Here is a 16,827-nt window from a genome sequence, read left to right as displayed (position 1 = left end):
TGAGTTGCTGAAGGAGGGAGCAGCCTGGATGGCAGGAAAGCTGATCTTCCCCTTGCAGTCACTGCCGGCGAAGCCAAAAATGCCTTCATTTGGTTGAAGTTCACATGTTTCTGAATCTTCACCATGTTCTTGTAGAAGTCTGTTCTCAATGACATGTAGTTGAGGTCAGAGAAGATGGGGTGGTTGATGTGAAAGCCTCAGGTGATGATGTCCTTGGCGTTTTCCATGGAGAAGCCATAGGCCTGGTCCAGGGTCAGGTCTTCCACAGGTACTTCTAGTCATCTGCCATCTGGATGAGCAAGAGCACATTCAACATGTCCTGCAGCCACTTTGTGAAAATGAACTGGATGTGGTGGCCTACATGCATGGCTTCGGAAGAGGGGTCCCTCCCCACATACAGGCGAAACAGCTTCTAGTTTTCATAGGCAACGAGGACTTGGTTCATGTCTCTGTGTGAGAAGAATGTGCATCTGTGCAGGAAGCGGTGCGGTCTCTGGCCCCTGGCTCTCTCTATTCTGTTTATCAGCTCTTGGTCAATGTCACTGCTTCCAAACAGAACAATGAGCTTGTCATAGTCACTGCTTTTTGCACTGTTCCTCTGTACAGTTCGGGGGTCCACAAAATCCACTTCACCTTCCATGTCACCTGGACAACTAACCCAGGTGGAAGGTTCTCTGGAAGGCAGTCGGCCTTGTAGTTCTCCCCGGTTGTCACTTTGTAGCTCATTTTTAGCAATAACAGCCTCTTCACTGCAGAATCAATTTCATCCTGGGCTGTGGGGGACACTGAAGAGGTGGCCAGTGGAGTAGCTGAGATCTCTGTGCAGCTGGGCTCTTCTTTTATAGTCTTCCCCCTCTTACTGTTTCCTTTTTTAAGCCCCTTTCTTCTCTTTTCTTCCTGTTCACCCCACCCTGCAGCTATTTGCAGTAAGGATTTCTTAGAAATCAACCAGTTTCTCACAAACACTTGAGCCTCTTGACCAATTCCTCATGAGACAGTCCAATCAGGAGTTGGCTGTTAGTGCGTTGTTTGGGAGTGGGTGGGTGTAGAGACCAATGAAACCCATTCTAAATCCAAACTATTAGCTGGTCATTGCATCATTAGCTGGTCATTAGCCACCCCACACTGCAAGCTGGCCTCCATTTAACCTCCCCAGTCACTTCCCATCTCACTTCTTTAGCCTTAGTATGAGAACTGAGTTTACATGTGGTCCTGATGGGAGGAAAGGCAGACTCCAAGTGCCCTTTGGGTATTGTGCACTAAGGCAATGTTGTGAAAGATCAGTTCTGGGATCACAGGGACCTGAATTTCCAAATACAGCTTTGGCTTTTAAAAAAAATATTTTTATTCATTTCAGAGAGGAAAGGAGATGGAGTGAGATGGAAACTTCAATGATGAGAATTATTGATCATGTGCCTCCTGCACACCCCCTACTAGGGATTGAGCCCATAACCTGGGCATGTGCCCTTGACCAGAATCAAACTTGGGACCCTTCAATCTGCAGGTCAATGGCTCCACAGAGCCAAACCAGTTAGAGCTGGCTTTTTTCTTTTCTTTTTATTGCTGAAAGTATTATACATGTCCCTTTTTTTACCCCTAGTGCCCTCTCCCAGCTCCTTACCCCCAAGACCTTCACCACCCCAATGTCTGTGTCCATGGGTTATGCATATATGCACATGAGTTCAGTGGTTGAATTCTTCCACCCTCCCTCCACCCTCTCCTACTTTCCCTCTAAGTGTTGCCAGTGTGTTCCAGTCTCCATGTCTCTAGGTCTATTTTTTCATCACTTTATGTTCTTAGTTATTTTTCACATATGAGTGATATAATATGATATTGATCTTTCTCCCACTGGCTTATGCAAATTACCCACCATCTTTGTTGGGTTGATTTTCATACTCATCCTGATTGGCTGGGAGGCATAGCAGAGTGACACCAATTTGCATGTTTCTCTTTTATTAGTGTAAATATAAAAACCAAGTGCCTGAAACGACCAGTCTCTATGACATGCACTGTGGCTGGCCAACCAGCCATATCAGGGTGGTGCTGACCAGTCAACCTCTCAAGTTCCCTCCCCTGGGCTGGCCCAGGGTCAATTAGGCCGATTGGGGCATGCTGGCTGGACCCCACCCATGCATGAGTACATCCACCAGGACTCAAGTGTATATATATATAATTAAGAACAATGTCAAAAAATTTACTGCCTAGCTTTCTTCTAGGAGTATTATGGTTTTGCATCTTATATTTAAGTCTTTAATCAGTTTTGAGTTTATTCTGATATATAGTGTAAGAAAATGGTCTAGTATCATTTTTGCATGTATTTGTCCAGTTTTCCCAACACCATTTATTGACTAGAGTGATGGCGAACCTATGACACGCGTGTCAGAGGTGACAGGCGAACTCATTTTTTGGTTGATTTTTCTGTGTTAAATGGCATTTAAATATATAAAATAAATATCAAAAATGTAAGTCTTTGTTTTACTATGGTTACAAATATCACAAAATTTCTATGTATGACATGGCACCAGAGTTAAGTAAGGGTTTTTCAAAATGCTGACACGCCGAGCTCAAAAGGTACGCCATCACTGGACTAGACTGTGCTTATCCCATTGTATGTTCTTCTCTCATTAGGCATAGATTAATGGCCCGTATAGGTGTGAGTTTGTTTCTGGTTTATTCTGTTCCATTGATCTATACATCTTATGCCAGTACCATGTTGTTATGATTACTGTGGGCTTGTAGAATAGATTTATCAGTGGTAGCATGATACCTCCACCTTTGTTCTCCTTTCTCAAGATTGCTGTGGCTATTTGGTGTCTTTGTTTTTCCATATAAATTTTTGGATTATTTGTTCCAGTTCTATGGTCAATGCCATTGGTATTTTGATATTGATTGTGTTGAATCTATATATTCTTTTTGGCACTATGGACATTTTTTACATTAATTGTTCCTATCCATAAGAAACAGTATATGCTTTCATTTATTTGCTTCCTCTTCAATTGCACTCTTCAGTGTGTTATTATTTTCAGAGTTCAGACGTTTTACCTCTTTGGTTAAACTTACTGCTAGGTATTTTTGATGCAATTGTAAATGGGATGTTTTCTAAATTTCTTTTCTGATGTTTCATGATTGGTACATAAAAATGCTCTGGATTTCTGAATACTAATTTTTTATCCTGTAACTTTACTAAATTCATTTACCAGTTCTAATAGCATTTTGATGGAATCTTTAGGATGTCAGCGTTGAGACCATGGGAACGGACCCTTGGGGGCAGACAGGGCGGGAGGAATGGGTGTCCGGGCTGTGCTGAGAGATGGAGAGGAGACAGAGTAAAGGGGGCAGGGCAAGTTCACAGGAGGGAAGATGGGAGGGGAGAGTCCGTGAGGCTGTGGAGGCCGGGCTCTGCCGGCAGAGAGGGGGCCTTGATGGTGAACAGGAGGAAGTGGAGGTCGCCGGCGTCACCAGGCCGAGGACCGGGGTCAGGCTGTGGGAACTGTGGGAGCGGACGCCGACGTCATTCCGATGAAGCTTTGGGATTCATGCTGAGGCAACAAGCATTCCCCAAAAGGGCTGGGCGGCGGTTAAGGAAACAACCACATCAGGACCACGTTCACGCAAGTTGCTCCGAGAAACCAAGTGCGGTTGACGTCCTGGCAGCGGTCGCACTCGTCCTCACGGGTCACACTTTAAAACGCCGTGAAGGCCAGGGCCCAGCATGAGACGGGCATGGAATCCGGAGAAGGCCGGCGCTGCCCGCCTCCTCGGGCCCCCCTCACGCCCCCCTGTGAGGGCCCCCCGCCCCTCCCCCAGGCCCCTGAGCAACGGTCACTGCTTCCGGTCCCCTCAGAGCCAACCGCCACCGCCAGCGGCCCGCAGCCTCCCGCGTGTCTTGTCGCTGCAGCCGCCTGTCCCCGGTGCCCTGTCCTCTCCCGGGACCTTCCGAGACCCCAGCCGCCTGTCCCCGGTGCCCTGCCCTCACCCGGGACCTTCCGAGACCCCAGCCGCCTGCACCTGTGACCCGCCGGCCTCCTGCACTCCGCCTGGGCCTCCGACCCGCTCCTGCGCCTGCAGACATGGCCACTCCTCCGCCCTCCTCTGAGCGCCAGGGCTACCATCCAGACTGCGAGGCCGCCATCAACCAGCAGATCGGCCTGGAGCTCTACGCGGCCTCCGTGTACACCTCCATCGCCGGCTACTTCCAGAGGCCCGACCGGGCCTGGCAGCAGGGCTCCCAGTTCTTCCGGAAGCGGGCCCTCAAGAAGAGGGAGCAGGCGGAGCGGCTGGTGTGGCTGCAGAGCCAGCGCGGGGCCCGCGTCCTGCTGGAGGACGTCCCCCGGCCGCAGCAGCACGACTGGGACAGCGGCCTGGTGGCCCTGGAGCTGGCCCTGCTCCTGGCGAAGAGAGTGGACCAGGGCCTGCGGCACCTGCACCGCCTGGCCACCCACCGGGAGGACGCCCACCTGTGCGAGTTCCTGGAGAGCCACTGCCTGCACCCACAGGCGGCCTTCCTCCAGGAGCTGGGCGACCACATCAGCCAGCTGCGCCAGATGCAGGCCCCCGAGTCCGGCCTGGAGGAGGACCTGCTCCACAAGCTCACCCTGGGCGACGGACAGGAGCACTGACCGGGAATGCCTTCCCCAGAGCCGTGGGGTGGGGGCCTCCCTGCCCCGTGCCCGGATGCCCATGGCCACATTGCCCAAGCAAGACGGGCACCGCAGTTCCGTGTTCAAGGTTCGCTGTCTCTTCAAATAAAGTCATTGGTTCTTAAATAAATAAGGGTCTTTCTCTGATTCCTCTGAGCAAATCCTCATATTTCATTTTTAAAACTGGTATCCAGGAGCCTCCACCCAGGCCTCAATTAGGTGCAGCTCAGGACCCTAGAAGGAGGGAGGAGGGATTCTATAGGATCCTCATGGAGGGAGGAGGGATTCCATAGGATCCTGATGGAGGGAGGAGGTATTCCATAGGATCCTGATGGAAGAGAGAGGAGGGATTCCATAGGACCCTGATGGAGGGAGGAGGGATTCCATAGGATCCTGATGGAGGGAGGAGGGATTCCATAGGATCCTGATGGAAGAGAGAGGAGGGATTCCATAGGATCCTGATGGAGGGAGGAGGGATTCTATAGGATCCTGATGGAGGGAGGAGGGATTCCATAGGATCCTGATGGAAGAGAGAGGAGGGATTCCATAGGACCCTGATGGAGGGAGGAGGGATTCCATAGGATCCTGATGGAGGGAGGAGGGATTCCATAGGATCCTGATGGAAGAGAGAGGAGGGATTCCATTGGATCCTGATGGAGGGAGGAGGGATTCTATAGGATCCTGATGGAGGGAGGAGGGATTCCATAGGATCCTGATGGAGGGAGGAGGGATTCCATAGGACCCTGATGGAGGGAGGAAGGATTCCATAGGACCCTGATGGAGGTAGGAGGGATTCCATAGGATCCCGATGGAGGGAGGAGGGATTCCATAGGACCCTGATGGAGGGTAGAAGAGGGATTCCATAGGACCCTGATGGAGGGAGGAGGGATCCCATAGCATCCAGATGGAGGGAAGAGGAGGGGTTCTGTAGGACCCTTATGTAGGGAGGAGGGATTCCATGGGACCCTGAGGGGAAGGGGTGAGGGAATCCATAGGATCCTGAAGGAGGGAGGAGGGATTCCATAGGACCCTGAAGGATGGAGGAGGGATTCCATAGGACCCTGATGGAGGGAGGAGGGATTCCATAGGATCCTCATGGATGGAGGAGGGATTCCATACGACCCTGGTGGAGGGAGGAGAAATTCCAATGGACCCTGGATGGATGGAAGACAGATTCTATAGGACCCTGATGGAGGAGGGAGGAGGAATTACATAGGACCCTGATGGCGGGAGGAAGAGGGATTCCATAGGACCCTGATTGAGGAGGGACGAGGGATTCCATAGGATCGTGGATGGAAGGATATGGGAGGTATTCCATAGGTCCCTGATGGAGGGAGGAGGGAGGAGGGATTCCATAGGACCCTGATAGACGGGGGGAGAGGGATTCCATTGGATCCTGATGGAGGGAGGAGGGATTCCATAGGACCCTGATGGAGGGGGGAAGAGGGATTCCATTGGATCCTGATGAAGGGAGGAGGGATTCCATAGGACCTGTTTGAGGAAGGACGAGGGATTCCATAGGATCGTGAATGGAAGGAGAGAGGAGGGATTCCATAGGTCCCTGATGGAGGGGGGAGGGAGGAGGGATTCCATAGGATCGTGAATGGAAGGAGAGAGGAGTGATTCCATAGGTCCCTGATGGAGGGGAGAGAGAGGAGGGATTCCATAGGATCCTGATGGAAGGAGGAGTGATTCCATAGGATCCTGGATGGAGGGAGGAGGGATTCCATGGGATCCTGATGGAGGGAAGTGGAGGTATTCTATAGTATCAGGCTGGAAGGAGGAGGGATTCTATGGTACCCTGATGGAGGAGAGGTGAGGGAATACATTGGATCCTGATGGAGGGAGGAGGGATTCCATAGGACCCTGATGGAGCGGGGAGAGAGGATGGATTCCATAGGACCCTGGATGGAAGGAGAAAGGAGGCATTCCAAAGGACCCTGGATTGAGGGAGGAGGGATTCCATGGGATCCTGATGGAGGGAAGAGGGAGGAGGGAGGAGGGATTCCATAGGATCCTGATGGAGGGAAGAAGAGGTATTCTATAGTATCCTGCTGGAAGGAGGAGGGATTCCATGGGACCCTGATGGAGGAGAGTTGAGGGAATACATTGGATCCCGATGGAGGGAGGAGGGATTCCATTGGACCCTGATGGAGGAGAGAAGAGGGATTCCATAGGAATCTGATGGAGGGAGGAGGGATTCCATAGGACCCTGGATGGATGGGAGACAGGTTCTATAGGACCCTAATGGAGGAGGGAGGAGGGATTCCATAGGACCCTGATGGAGGGTGGAGGGATTCCATAGGACCCTGATTGAGGAGGGAGGAGGTTATTCCATAGGATCGTGAATGGAAGGAGAGAGGAGGGATTCCATAGGTCCCTGATGGATGGGGGAGGGAGGAGGGATTCCATAGGACCCTGGATGTAGGGAGGAGGGATTCCATAGGACCCTGATGGAGGGTAGAAGAGGGATTCCATAGGACCCTGATGGAGGGAGGAGGGATCCCATAGCATCCAGATGGAGGGAAGAGGAGGGGTTCTGTAGGACCCTTATGTAGGGAGGAGGGATTCCATGGGACCCTGAGGGGAAGGGGTGAGGGAATCCATAGGATCCTGAAGGAGGGAGGAGGGATTCCATAGGACCCTGAAGGATGGAGGAGGGATTCCATAGGACCCTGATGGAGGGAGGAGGGATTCCATAGGATCCTCATGGATGGAGGAGGGATTCCATACGACCCTGGTGGAGGGAGGAGAAATTCCAATGGACCCTGGATGGATGGAAGACAGATTCTATAGGACCCTGATGGAGGAGGGAGGAGGAATTACATAGGACCCTGATGGCGGGAGGAAGAGGGATTCCATAGGACCCTGATTGAGGAGGGACGAGGGATTCCATAGGATCGTGGATGGAAGGATATGGGAGGTATTCCATAGGTCCCTGATGGAGGGAGGAGGGAGGAGGGATTCCATAGGACCCTGATAGACGGGGGGAGAGGGATTCCATTGGATCCTGATGGAGGGAGGAGGGATTCCATAGGACCCTGATGGAGGGGGGAAGAGGGATTCCATTGGATCCTGATGAAGGGAGGAGGGATTCCATAGGACCCTGTTTGAGGAAGGACGAGGGATTCCATAGGATCGTGAATGGAAGGAGAGAGGAGGGATTCCATAGGTCCCTGATGGAGGGGAGAGAGAGGAGGGATTCCATAGGATCGTGAATGGAAGGAGAGAGGAGTGATTCCATAGGTCCCTGATGGAGGGGAGAGAGAGGAGGGATTCCATAGGATCCTGATGGAAGGAGGAGTGATTCCATAGGATCCTGGATGGAGGGAGGAGGGATTCCATGGGATCCTGATGGAGGGAAGTGGAGGTATTCTATAGTATCAGGCTGGAAGGAGGAGGGATTCTATGGTACCCTGATGGAGGAGAGGTGAGGGAATACATTGGATCCTGATGGAGGGAGGAGGGATTCCATAGGACCCTGATGGAGCGGGGAGAGAGGATGGATTCCATAGGACCCTGGATGGAAGGAGAAAGGAGGCATTCCAAAGGACCCTGGATTGAGGGAGGAGGGATTCCATGGGATCCTGATGGAGGGAAGAGGGAGGAGGGAGGAGGGATTCCATAGGATCCTGATGGAGGGAAGAAGAGGTATTCTATAGTATCCTGCTGGAAGGAGGAGGGATTCCATGGGACCCTGATGGAGGAGAGTTGAGGGAATACATTGGATCCCGATGGAGGGAGGAGGGATTCCATTGGACCCTGATGGAGGAGAGAAGAGGGATTCCATAGGAATCTGATGGAGGGAGGAGGGATTCCATAGGACCCTGGATGGATGGGAGACAGGTTCTATAGGACCCTAATGGAGGAGGGAGGAGGGATTCCATAGGACCCTGATGGAGGGTGGAGGGATTCCATAGGACCCTGATTGAGGAGGGAGGAGGTTATTCCATAGGATCGTGAATGGAAGGAGAGAGGAGGGATTCCATAGGTCCCTGATGGATGGGGGAGGGAGGAGGGATTCCATAGGACCCTGGATGTAGGGAGGAGGGATTCCATAGGATCCTGATTGAGGGGGGAGGGATTCCATAGGACCCTGATGGAGGGTAGAAGAGGGATTCCATAGGACCCTGATGGAGGGAGGAGGAATCCCATAGATCCTGATGGAGGGAAGAGGTGGTATTCTGTAGGACCCTTATGGAGGGAGGAGGGATTCCATGGGACCCTGATGGAGGAGGCATGAGGGAATCCATAGGATCCTGATGGAGGGAGGAGGGATTCCATAGGACCCTGATGGAGGGAGGAGGGATTCCATAGGTCCCTGGATGGATGGAAGACAAATTCCATAGGACCCTGATAGAGGAGAGAGGAGGGATTCCATAGGATCCTGATGGAGGGAGGAGGGATTCCATAGGACCCTGATGGAGGGAAGAGAGTGGAGGGATTCCATAGGACCCTGGATGGAGGGAAGAAAGATTCCATAGGAGCCCGATGGCGGAGGGAGGAGGGACTCCATTGGATCCTGATGGATGGAGGAGGGATTCCTTTGGATCCTGATAGAAGAGGGAGGAGGGTTTCTATAGGACCCTGATCTAGCTAGGGAGGAGGGATTCCATAGACCCTGATGGATGGAGGAGTGATTCCATAGGACCCTGATAGAGTGAGGGAGGAGGGATTCCATAGGACCCTGATGGAGGGAGGAGAGATTCCATAGAATCCTGATGGAGGGAGAGAGGAGGGATTCCATAGGGCCCTGGATGGAGGAGGGAGCAGGGATTCCATAGGATCCTTATAAAGGGAGGGACGAGGGATTCCATAGGACCTTGATGGAGGAGGGAGGTCAGATTCCATAGAACCCTGATGGTGGGAGGGAGGAAGGATTCCATAGGACTCTGATGTAGGGAGGTGGGATTTCATAGGACCCTGATGGAGGAGGGAGGAGGGATTCCATAGGATACTGATGGAGGGAGGGAGGAGGGATTCCATATGATCCTGATGGAGGGAGGGAGGAGGAATTTCATAGGACCCTGATGGTGGGAGGACGGACACCAGAGTATCCTGATGGAAGATGGAGGAGGGTTTCTATAGGACACTGATGGAGGGAGGGAGGAGCGATTCCATAGACGCTGATGGAGGGAGGAGGGATTCCATAGGACCCTGATGGAGTGAGTAGGGATTCCATAGGACCCTGATGGAGGAGGAGGTGTTCCATGAGACACTGGAATGAGGAGGAGGTATTCCATGGCACCTGGGAAAACAAAATTAACCTACCCCTTACAAACAAGGTATATGTGGGTGCAGTCAGGTGAATGGTCTTCGGCCCTTTGAATGTGGATGAATGTTCATGCTAAACGTATAAAACATATCCTTAAAATCACAGGTGTGCTTACCTCTGGAAAAAGGGTGAATTGAATGGGATTGGGCAGGGCCTAAAAGAAAGGATTCTTGTATTTAACCTACAGTTTTGGTTTACTAAAATGTGAAAATATTATCATTTGTTAACATCTGGGTAGCAAGATGGAGACCCCTTACTCTAAGAACAGAGTAAATGAAATTGCAACACTGCAGATGGTACTTGGTCAATTGTGAGAGCAAATAGCTGCTCTGTGAATAGCAGATCTGTTTTAACTTGTTCAGCTCATACCCTCCCACACCCCTACTTACATAGGACAGTAAAGATCTTTGGCATCTGAGCCTTTTAATCTCCCCAAACTACACTCCAAGACAGTGAATGAATGGAAGACAATTACAGACCTACAGAGAAGGGAAACAATAGGACACATTTTCCTAGAAGGAAAAAGCATTAGTGTTCCAATGTGAGAAATATTGTGCTTGCTTTGGCATCAGAAAGTGTTTCTATCCTACCTGTAAGCTCCATGCCATGTATCCCCAAAGGAGAAAGAAACTGAATAACTGACACACTCCACTCTCCCATTTTGAGCAAAACCCTAGTAGTGAAATGGACATCACAATTCTAGATCTGATCCATGCTACTTACCGAGGTGAATCAAGTAAGTCCTTTATTCATACATATAAATGAAAAAGGTTTTCCAGATGTATGAGGAAGGTAAAATAGAAGATCACAATAAACACACAAAACTATGTCATTTTGGGGGGAAACTCAGATAAAATATTGAAATAAAAGATAATTTTATGAAAAATTCCTATTCTCAGAATTTTAAGGGAAGAAAATAGATTTATAAAATTAAAATAAAATGTCTACTATAGAAGGAAACAATTAGAGGACAGATGAAGTACTTGCAAGATAGAAATATTTGCAACAGCATGCATTGACCTGGAGAGTATTATGCTAAATGAAATAAGCCAGTCAGAGAAAGGTAAGTATCACATGATCTCACTCATATGTGGAATCTAATGAACAAAATGAATCCATGAACAAAATAGATCCAGAAATAGAAAACTAAAAGGGAAGTTAGTGGAATAATCTGATGTTGAAAAATGTTGCTACATTACAAGTTATCGGAATTATCTTAAATGTGCTTATTATAAGTGATCAAAGTCATGGTAACAACTACCTGTAAGACACAATCTTCACATGCTGTCTATTTCAGAAGCAAAAAATGGGACAATTGAGAAAGATAACTACTCTACATCAGTAATCACTCTTCAGAAATATTTGCCTTGGGAGATGGCAAACAACTACAGCAGGCCCTTTTTCAATAGCCATATTTCCTAATGTTAACTGCCATAGCCAGAGTAGGATGAATACTTGGAAGATGCTGATGTTCATACAGTAATGTAACCTCTTGTATTTAAGAGTGAAGAGAGCTCTAGAAACATTATTTGGAACACGTGATGCTCCTTCATTATATTTTATTGGCTAATTATATATATATATATTCATTTCAGAGAGATAGGGAGAGGGAAAGAGAGATAGAAACATCAGTGATGAGAGAGAATCATTGATCATCTGCCTCTTGTAGGCCCCTACTGGGGATTGAGCCTTCTTGCCCCAACCACCTTGGCATGTGACCTTCACCAAAATGTTACCCGGGACACTTCAGTTCCCAGGCTGAGGCTCTTCCCGAAACTATTGAGCTCGGTGAGTCAGCATTTTGAAAAACCCTAACTTAACTCTGGTGCCGTGTCACATATAGAAATTTTTTGACATTTGCAACCATAGTAAAACAAAGATTTATATTTTTGATATTTATTGTATATATTTAAATGCCATTTAACAAAGAAAAATCAACCAAAAAAATGAGTTTGTGTGTCATAAGTTCGCCATCACTGCTATCAAATGATCCAAACCAGCTAGGATTCACTTGATAATTTCAATAACGGGTACATGTAATTTCTGTTGCACATCTATCTTTCCTCTTTGGAAAAAGTATATGTCATATGACAAATGGGGACAATAGTGAACTTTTAAAGGGGTTTGAATATACTGGGCATTACCTTTTGGCTACTTGTCATTTTTCCTACGAAAATGTCACTTCATTCTTATCCTTAAATGGAGATATTCTCCCTGTGCTTCATACTGCAGGAAACAACTATATCAATATTAATAATGATATTAATAATAATACTAATTTACAAGCAATGATTTCTAGAATAGATTGAGTTCCCATTGAATCGTGGTCACTGATTTTCTATTTCTTAGCTTCATATTTTAACTTATACCAACCATCTTAAGTCATCTTAGCTGTATTAATATATTTAATTCTACTTCATTGATTTGCAATCTCAGCCTGTTTCACTTAACACTTACTCAGAAAGAATGTACTTCAAGGGTGAAGTCTGAAGAAAATCTTTAAAATAATCAGATGGCAAAAATTGATGGGAATTTTATTACAGGGAAAATATAGTGTTTGTATCTTTAATTGCAATAGTTTGAGTATTGGACACACTGCCTCATACAAAAGGAGAATTGAACCAATGTATGCTGAATAAGTAAATGAATAAAAAATGTATTTTAGGAGAAGATTCAAGTTGCTGCCATGGTTGAAGAATTACATCTAATCTGTAATTTGTGTATTAGTGTATTATTGGCTATGACGAAGAAAAAGCCATGCTGCATTGAAACTGTAAAACACCTAATGCTACATGCTAAGGAGTTTACTATTAATTTTTTGGAATTTGGAGTAGATGGTTATCCTGAGTATTAGGGAAAAAAGTAAAATAGGTTGGTTTGGATTTTAAAAGAGGCATTTGTTTCAATAATGTGGGTGTGATCTACAATTTCTAATCATGGACAATAGCAAGAATTTACAGTACCAGGAGATGGACAGCCCGACTTCACAAAGGGCTGTCCATCTCCTGAAGATGTGAACACTCGTGGCCCTCAGGAGGGCTTTCTCCCCATGATGGCTCAGAAGTCGTGGGAGACCTTTGAAAAGGCCGACTCAGAAATTGAGGGAGATGAAACAAAAAAAAAGTAAATTATATTTTCTGCTCTGGCCAAAGTAGAGTAACAGGGATCAGATTTATGCCCTGGAACACCTGGAAAAATAATGAAATAAAGTAAGATAAATTTATGAAAGACACTGGACATCAGGAAGCAGGGACAGATGCCTCACAGATAGGAAATAAGTGAGGTAACTCCTATGATGTGTCCACATTCCTTCCGTTTCTAGGCCACAGCTCAGAGAGGCAAAGACCAGCAGTCACGCTATGTAGAGGAGATGGAGCTAAGACACTGTAGAGAAGAAGGTGGGTAGAGATCTCAAGGCAGACAACCAGAGAGCAAAATGAGAGAAAGAGACGGACCTCCAGAATCTTTCACCCCACAAGAATGGTTCAGGGGATTATTTTTTTTAATATATTTTATTGATTTTTTACAGAGAGGAAGGGAGAGAGATAGAGAGTTAGAAACATCGATGAGAGAGAAACATTGATCAGCTGCCTCCTGCACATCTCCCACTGGGGATGTGCCCACAACCCAGGTACATGCCCTTGACCGGAATCGAACCTGGGACCTTTTAGTCCGTAGGCCGACGCTCTATCCACCGAGCCAAACCGGTTTCGGCGATTCAGGGGATTATTGATCAGCTCCTGTGTGAATACATTATTAGAAGCCAGGAAAGAAACCACTGGAAAGGATTCTTGATAACTGATACTCACACAGGGCCTGCAATAGTGACCTTTACTGTCAGCCAGACTAGAACATCTCTAGATGCACAGGCATTAAATAATTTACGTGGAAGGGTCTTGCTTCAGTTGTGAGGAACAGTTAATTAACCATAACACGTGGTCTAACAGTATTTAGTCATGTACTAACACAAGGAACTGCTCTGTTTATTTCAATCAAATCTTAAAATGGATCCCAAAGAACCAAACTGTTTCCAAGAAATACAACAGTATCCAGAAAGGGCAAACATTATTTGTAAAAAGAAAATGGATGTTGAAGAACACATGGGTTTTAAATAAAGACAGGATCCGTAGTAGGGCACTGATCTATCCTTTGTCCTCAGGCTTTACTATGGCACAGTTTTTCTGATTATGTTGAAATGTTACCTTAAAAGATAACTGATCTTGATTTCTGAGGGGGATTTTGGGTGCCATCTTAAGTTGTATACCCAATGCCTCACTCACCTCACCCATATTTGGGCAAATATCAAAACCTGAGGGCTGTGAGTACATAGAAAACATGGCTCTCAGAAGCTCCCACCTATCAATTGTTACCTATAATTTATCCAGGAGAAATGAAAGTACTTTTATGAAGTTGTGAACACGTGAAATATTCGTGGCACCTTGATTTGCAAACAGCCGCCCAAGGGAGTGGACCTGTGTTCCAAGCTCTTGTCAGCCCAGCGAGCACGGAAGGCCTTTGTAGAGAACATTGAAGCCAGCCTGACCCAGCATCCCTTGGCGAACTGCCAGAATCTGGAGGAATCTCTCCCTCCAGACCTCCTGCTCAAGGTCCTGGAAGTGCTAGATCCTGACAGGGAGCTGGAGGACACGTGGGCGTATTGTGAGGGCACCAAGGAAAGAAAGAAGACACCCACACACCTGTGTGAAGAACATCCTGAGGAGGTCAACCTGGAACCTCCCCAGGCAGTGAACCTGGACCCTCCCCAGACAGTGAACCTGGAGCCTCCACAGGCAGTGAACCTGGAGCCTCCCGAGGCAGTGAACCTAGAACCTCCCAAGACAGTCCACAGGGAATATCCCTGGAAGGTCAACCTGGAACTTCCTGAGGAGGTCAACCTGGGACTTGAAGACCAAGCATACCTGGAAACGGCCAAGGAGAGCTTCCAGTCATATTTATTCAGTTTGTTTCCTGAGGAAGAGACAAATGCACCATGCACAATGGATATCCCCAAAGTTCCTGTGTTCCAAAAAGCAAGAACAGTTCGTGAATTCTGCAGATGGATCGATGATAATTTTGGAGACATAGGCATTGATGAAGAGGACATCATGAAAAAGTTTGAAATTGACTTTGATGTCCCACTCACCAGTAATGCAGTCAAAATAAAGAAAATAAGCCAGCTTCCTTTGAATATAAGGCCCTGCAAACAGCTAGATGCCATACAGCAGAGAAAATTCTCCCTGCAGGAAGGTAACTGGGAAAGGAAACTCTGAAAACGAGAAGACCCTTACAAACCCAAACTGGAGAAGATAAGGTATGGAGCATGGTACCTGGACCCCAAATCCTGGAAAAAGCTGGTCAATGGCCAGCCTTTGCCCGACCCTAAAGCCGTCCCTGAAAAGGAATATTGGACCTATGGAAGGCATCGTGAACCAGACATTACTGATGAACTTTATGCACCAATTGCCTTCAAAGATTTCATTGTTATCAAGGGCTACAGGATGCCAGGTGTGATTGAGAAGATGTTTATGAGGAAGGGATGGAACTATGAGTCTGTGAAGACTCCTATACACCAAGTAATGAAACTCCTCTCCAAACCCAAAGAGGAGGATTCAGGGGACAAAGAGGATTAGACAATTTTCTGTTTACTACTCACTTGGCTAGTGTGTCTCTCTCATTTTAACATGAGTCAGAATTCACCATGAGTGCCTCACTGTGTATGGACAATTTGATTCCACAACATCTGTACATTTAACACCTAGTGCTAATAAAAATCTAAATGACCTTCTGCTTGGGTTCATCAATGTGTTATGTATTTTACCAACTGTGAAGTCAATATTTACATATACTCCTCTTGGTTTTTATTGCATTAGGAGTATTATATTTTTATTTCAATTATTCATTAAAAATAACCATAAGTAAAAGAATTACTTAAAAAGGATCTTGTTGCCCAGCTGATGTGGCTCAGTGTTTCAGCATTGACCTATGAACTAGGAGGTCATGTTTTGATTACAGGTGAGGGCATATGCCTGAGGTGCGGCTCGATACTCAGTGGAGGTGCAAGCAGGATACAGCTGATTAATGATTCCCTTTCAACATTGATGTTTCTCTTTCTTCCTCTCTCTCTCTGAAAATCAATAAAAATTTATTTATTAAAAAATTATGCCAGCTACTGCATGGGATGAATCTCAAAGTAATTGTGCAGAATGAAAGAAATGTATCGCTCCAATAATATTCAAGTTATAATGCATTATGACAATTATTTTGTTAAGCACAACTTGTAACCCGTAGTCAAAGTAACTTTATGTATTGTTTGTGAATTATCTATGGCTATCTTTGCATTACAGCATGAGAATTTAGGAATTGCCACAGAGATCATATGGCCTGCAAGCCTAACATATTTCCTATCTGAATTTTTACAGTAAAATTTACTGTCCCTCTGGTCTAAAAGAAAAATATATTCATACATACATTAAATCAATGATGCCACACTTTAGCTGAAGGAAAGATGATACACACTCATCTATGGAATAGAATAAAGTAAAATATTTTCATAAAATTAACTATTTAGTTAGACCTTTTGGATCATTTTTCAAATCTGCCTATTAATTTTAGTATTCTTAGGGTCAAAAACCCCTGAGGTATATCATCATATCTTATAGCCCCTGTTTCTTGTAATGTCTTTCCATGTGCTGACTTGCCATACAGAGATTTCCCATGATTCCAATTATGTGGGTGTTAAATGTGAGGTAAGGCAGCCTGAACATGATAAAGACACACTAACTTTCTTCCCAACTGAAATGGCTAATTAATTCAATTGGCTGCCCACAAAGGTGGGTTGGCCAGGAAACATGGTTTGTATGTCATATATATATTCCACCCCTACACCCACCCCCCGTGGGACCAAAGGAAGTT

General features: G+C 46.7%; 2 protein-coding genes and 1 pseudogene across 2 annotated transcripts; 2 read left to right on the top strand and 1 right to left on the bottom strand.

Moving 5' to 3' along the window:
• LOC118653574 overlaps positions 1–1,657 on the bottom strand; it is a 168,401-nt pseudogene extending 166,744 nt beyond the window's left edge.
• A 2,413-nt stretch (positions 1,658–4,070) lies between these two features.
• Positions 4,071–4,619, top strand: LOC118653573 (ferritin heavy chain-like). Its single transcript, XM_036304214.1, has one exon. The coding sequence runs from the start codon at positions 4,071–4,073 to the stop codon at positions 4,617–4,619; it is 549 nt and encodes a 182-aa protein (XP_036160107.1).
• A 55-nt stretch (positions 4,620–4,674) lies between these two features.
• LOC118653572 (protein FAM47B-like) lies at positions 4,675–15,545 on the top strand. The gene is made up of 3 exons (XM_036304213.1): positions 4,675–4,728; positions 14,415–15,060; positions 15,301–15,545. Exons 1-3 carry the CDS (start codon positions 4,675–4,677, stop codon positions 15,543–15,545), a joined length of 945 nt encoding a protein of 314 aa, XP_036160106.1.
• The last annotated feature ends 1,282 nt before the right edge of the window (positions 15,546–16,827 follow it).

The sequence above is a fragment of the Myotis myotis genome, unplaced genomic scaffold (assembly GCF_014108235.1).
Source record: "Myotis myotis isolate mMyoMyo1 unplaced genomic scaffold, mMyoMyo1.p scaffold_m19_p_4, whole genome shotgun sequence".
In the NCBI taxonomy this organism is placed as follows: Eukaryota; Metazoa; Chordata; class Mammalia; order Chiroptera; family Vespertilionidae; genus Myotis; species Myotis myotis.
The sequence above is the reverse complement of the archived record's forward strand: the minus strand, read 5'-3'. Positions and strand labels throughout refer to the sequence as shown.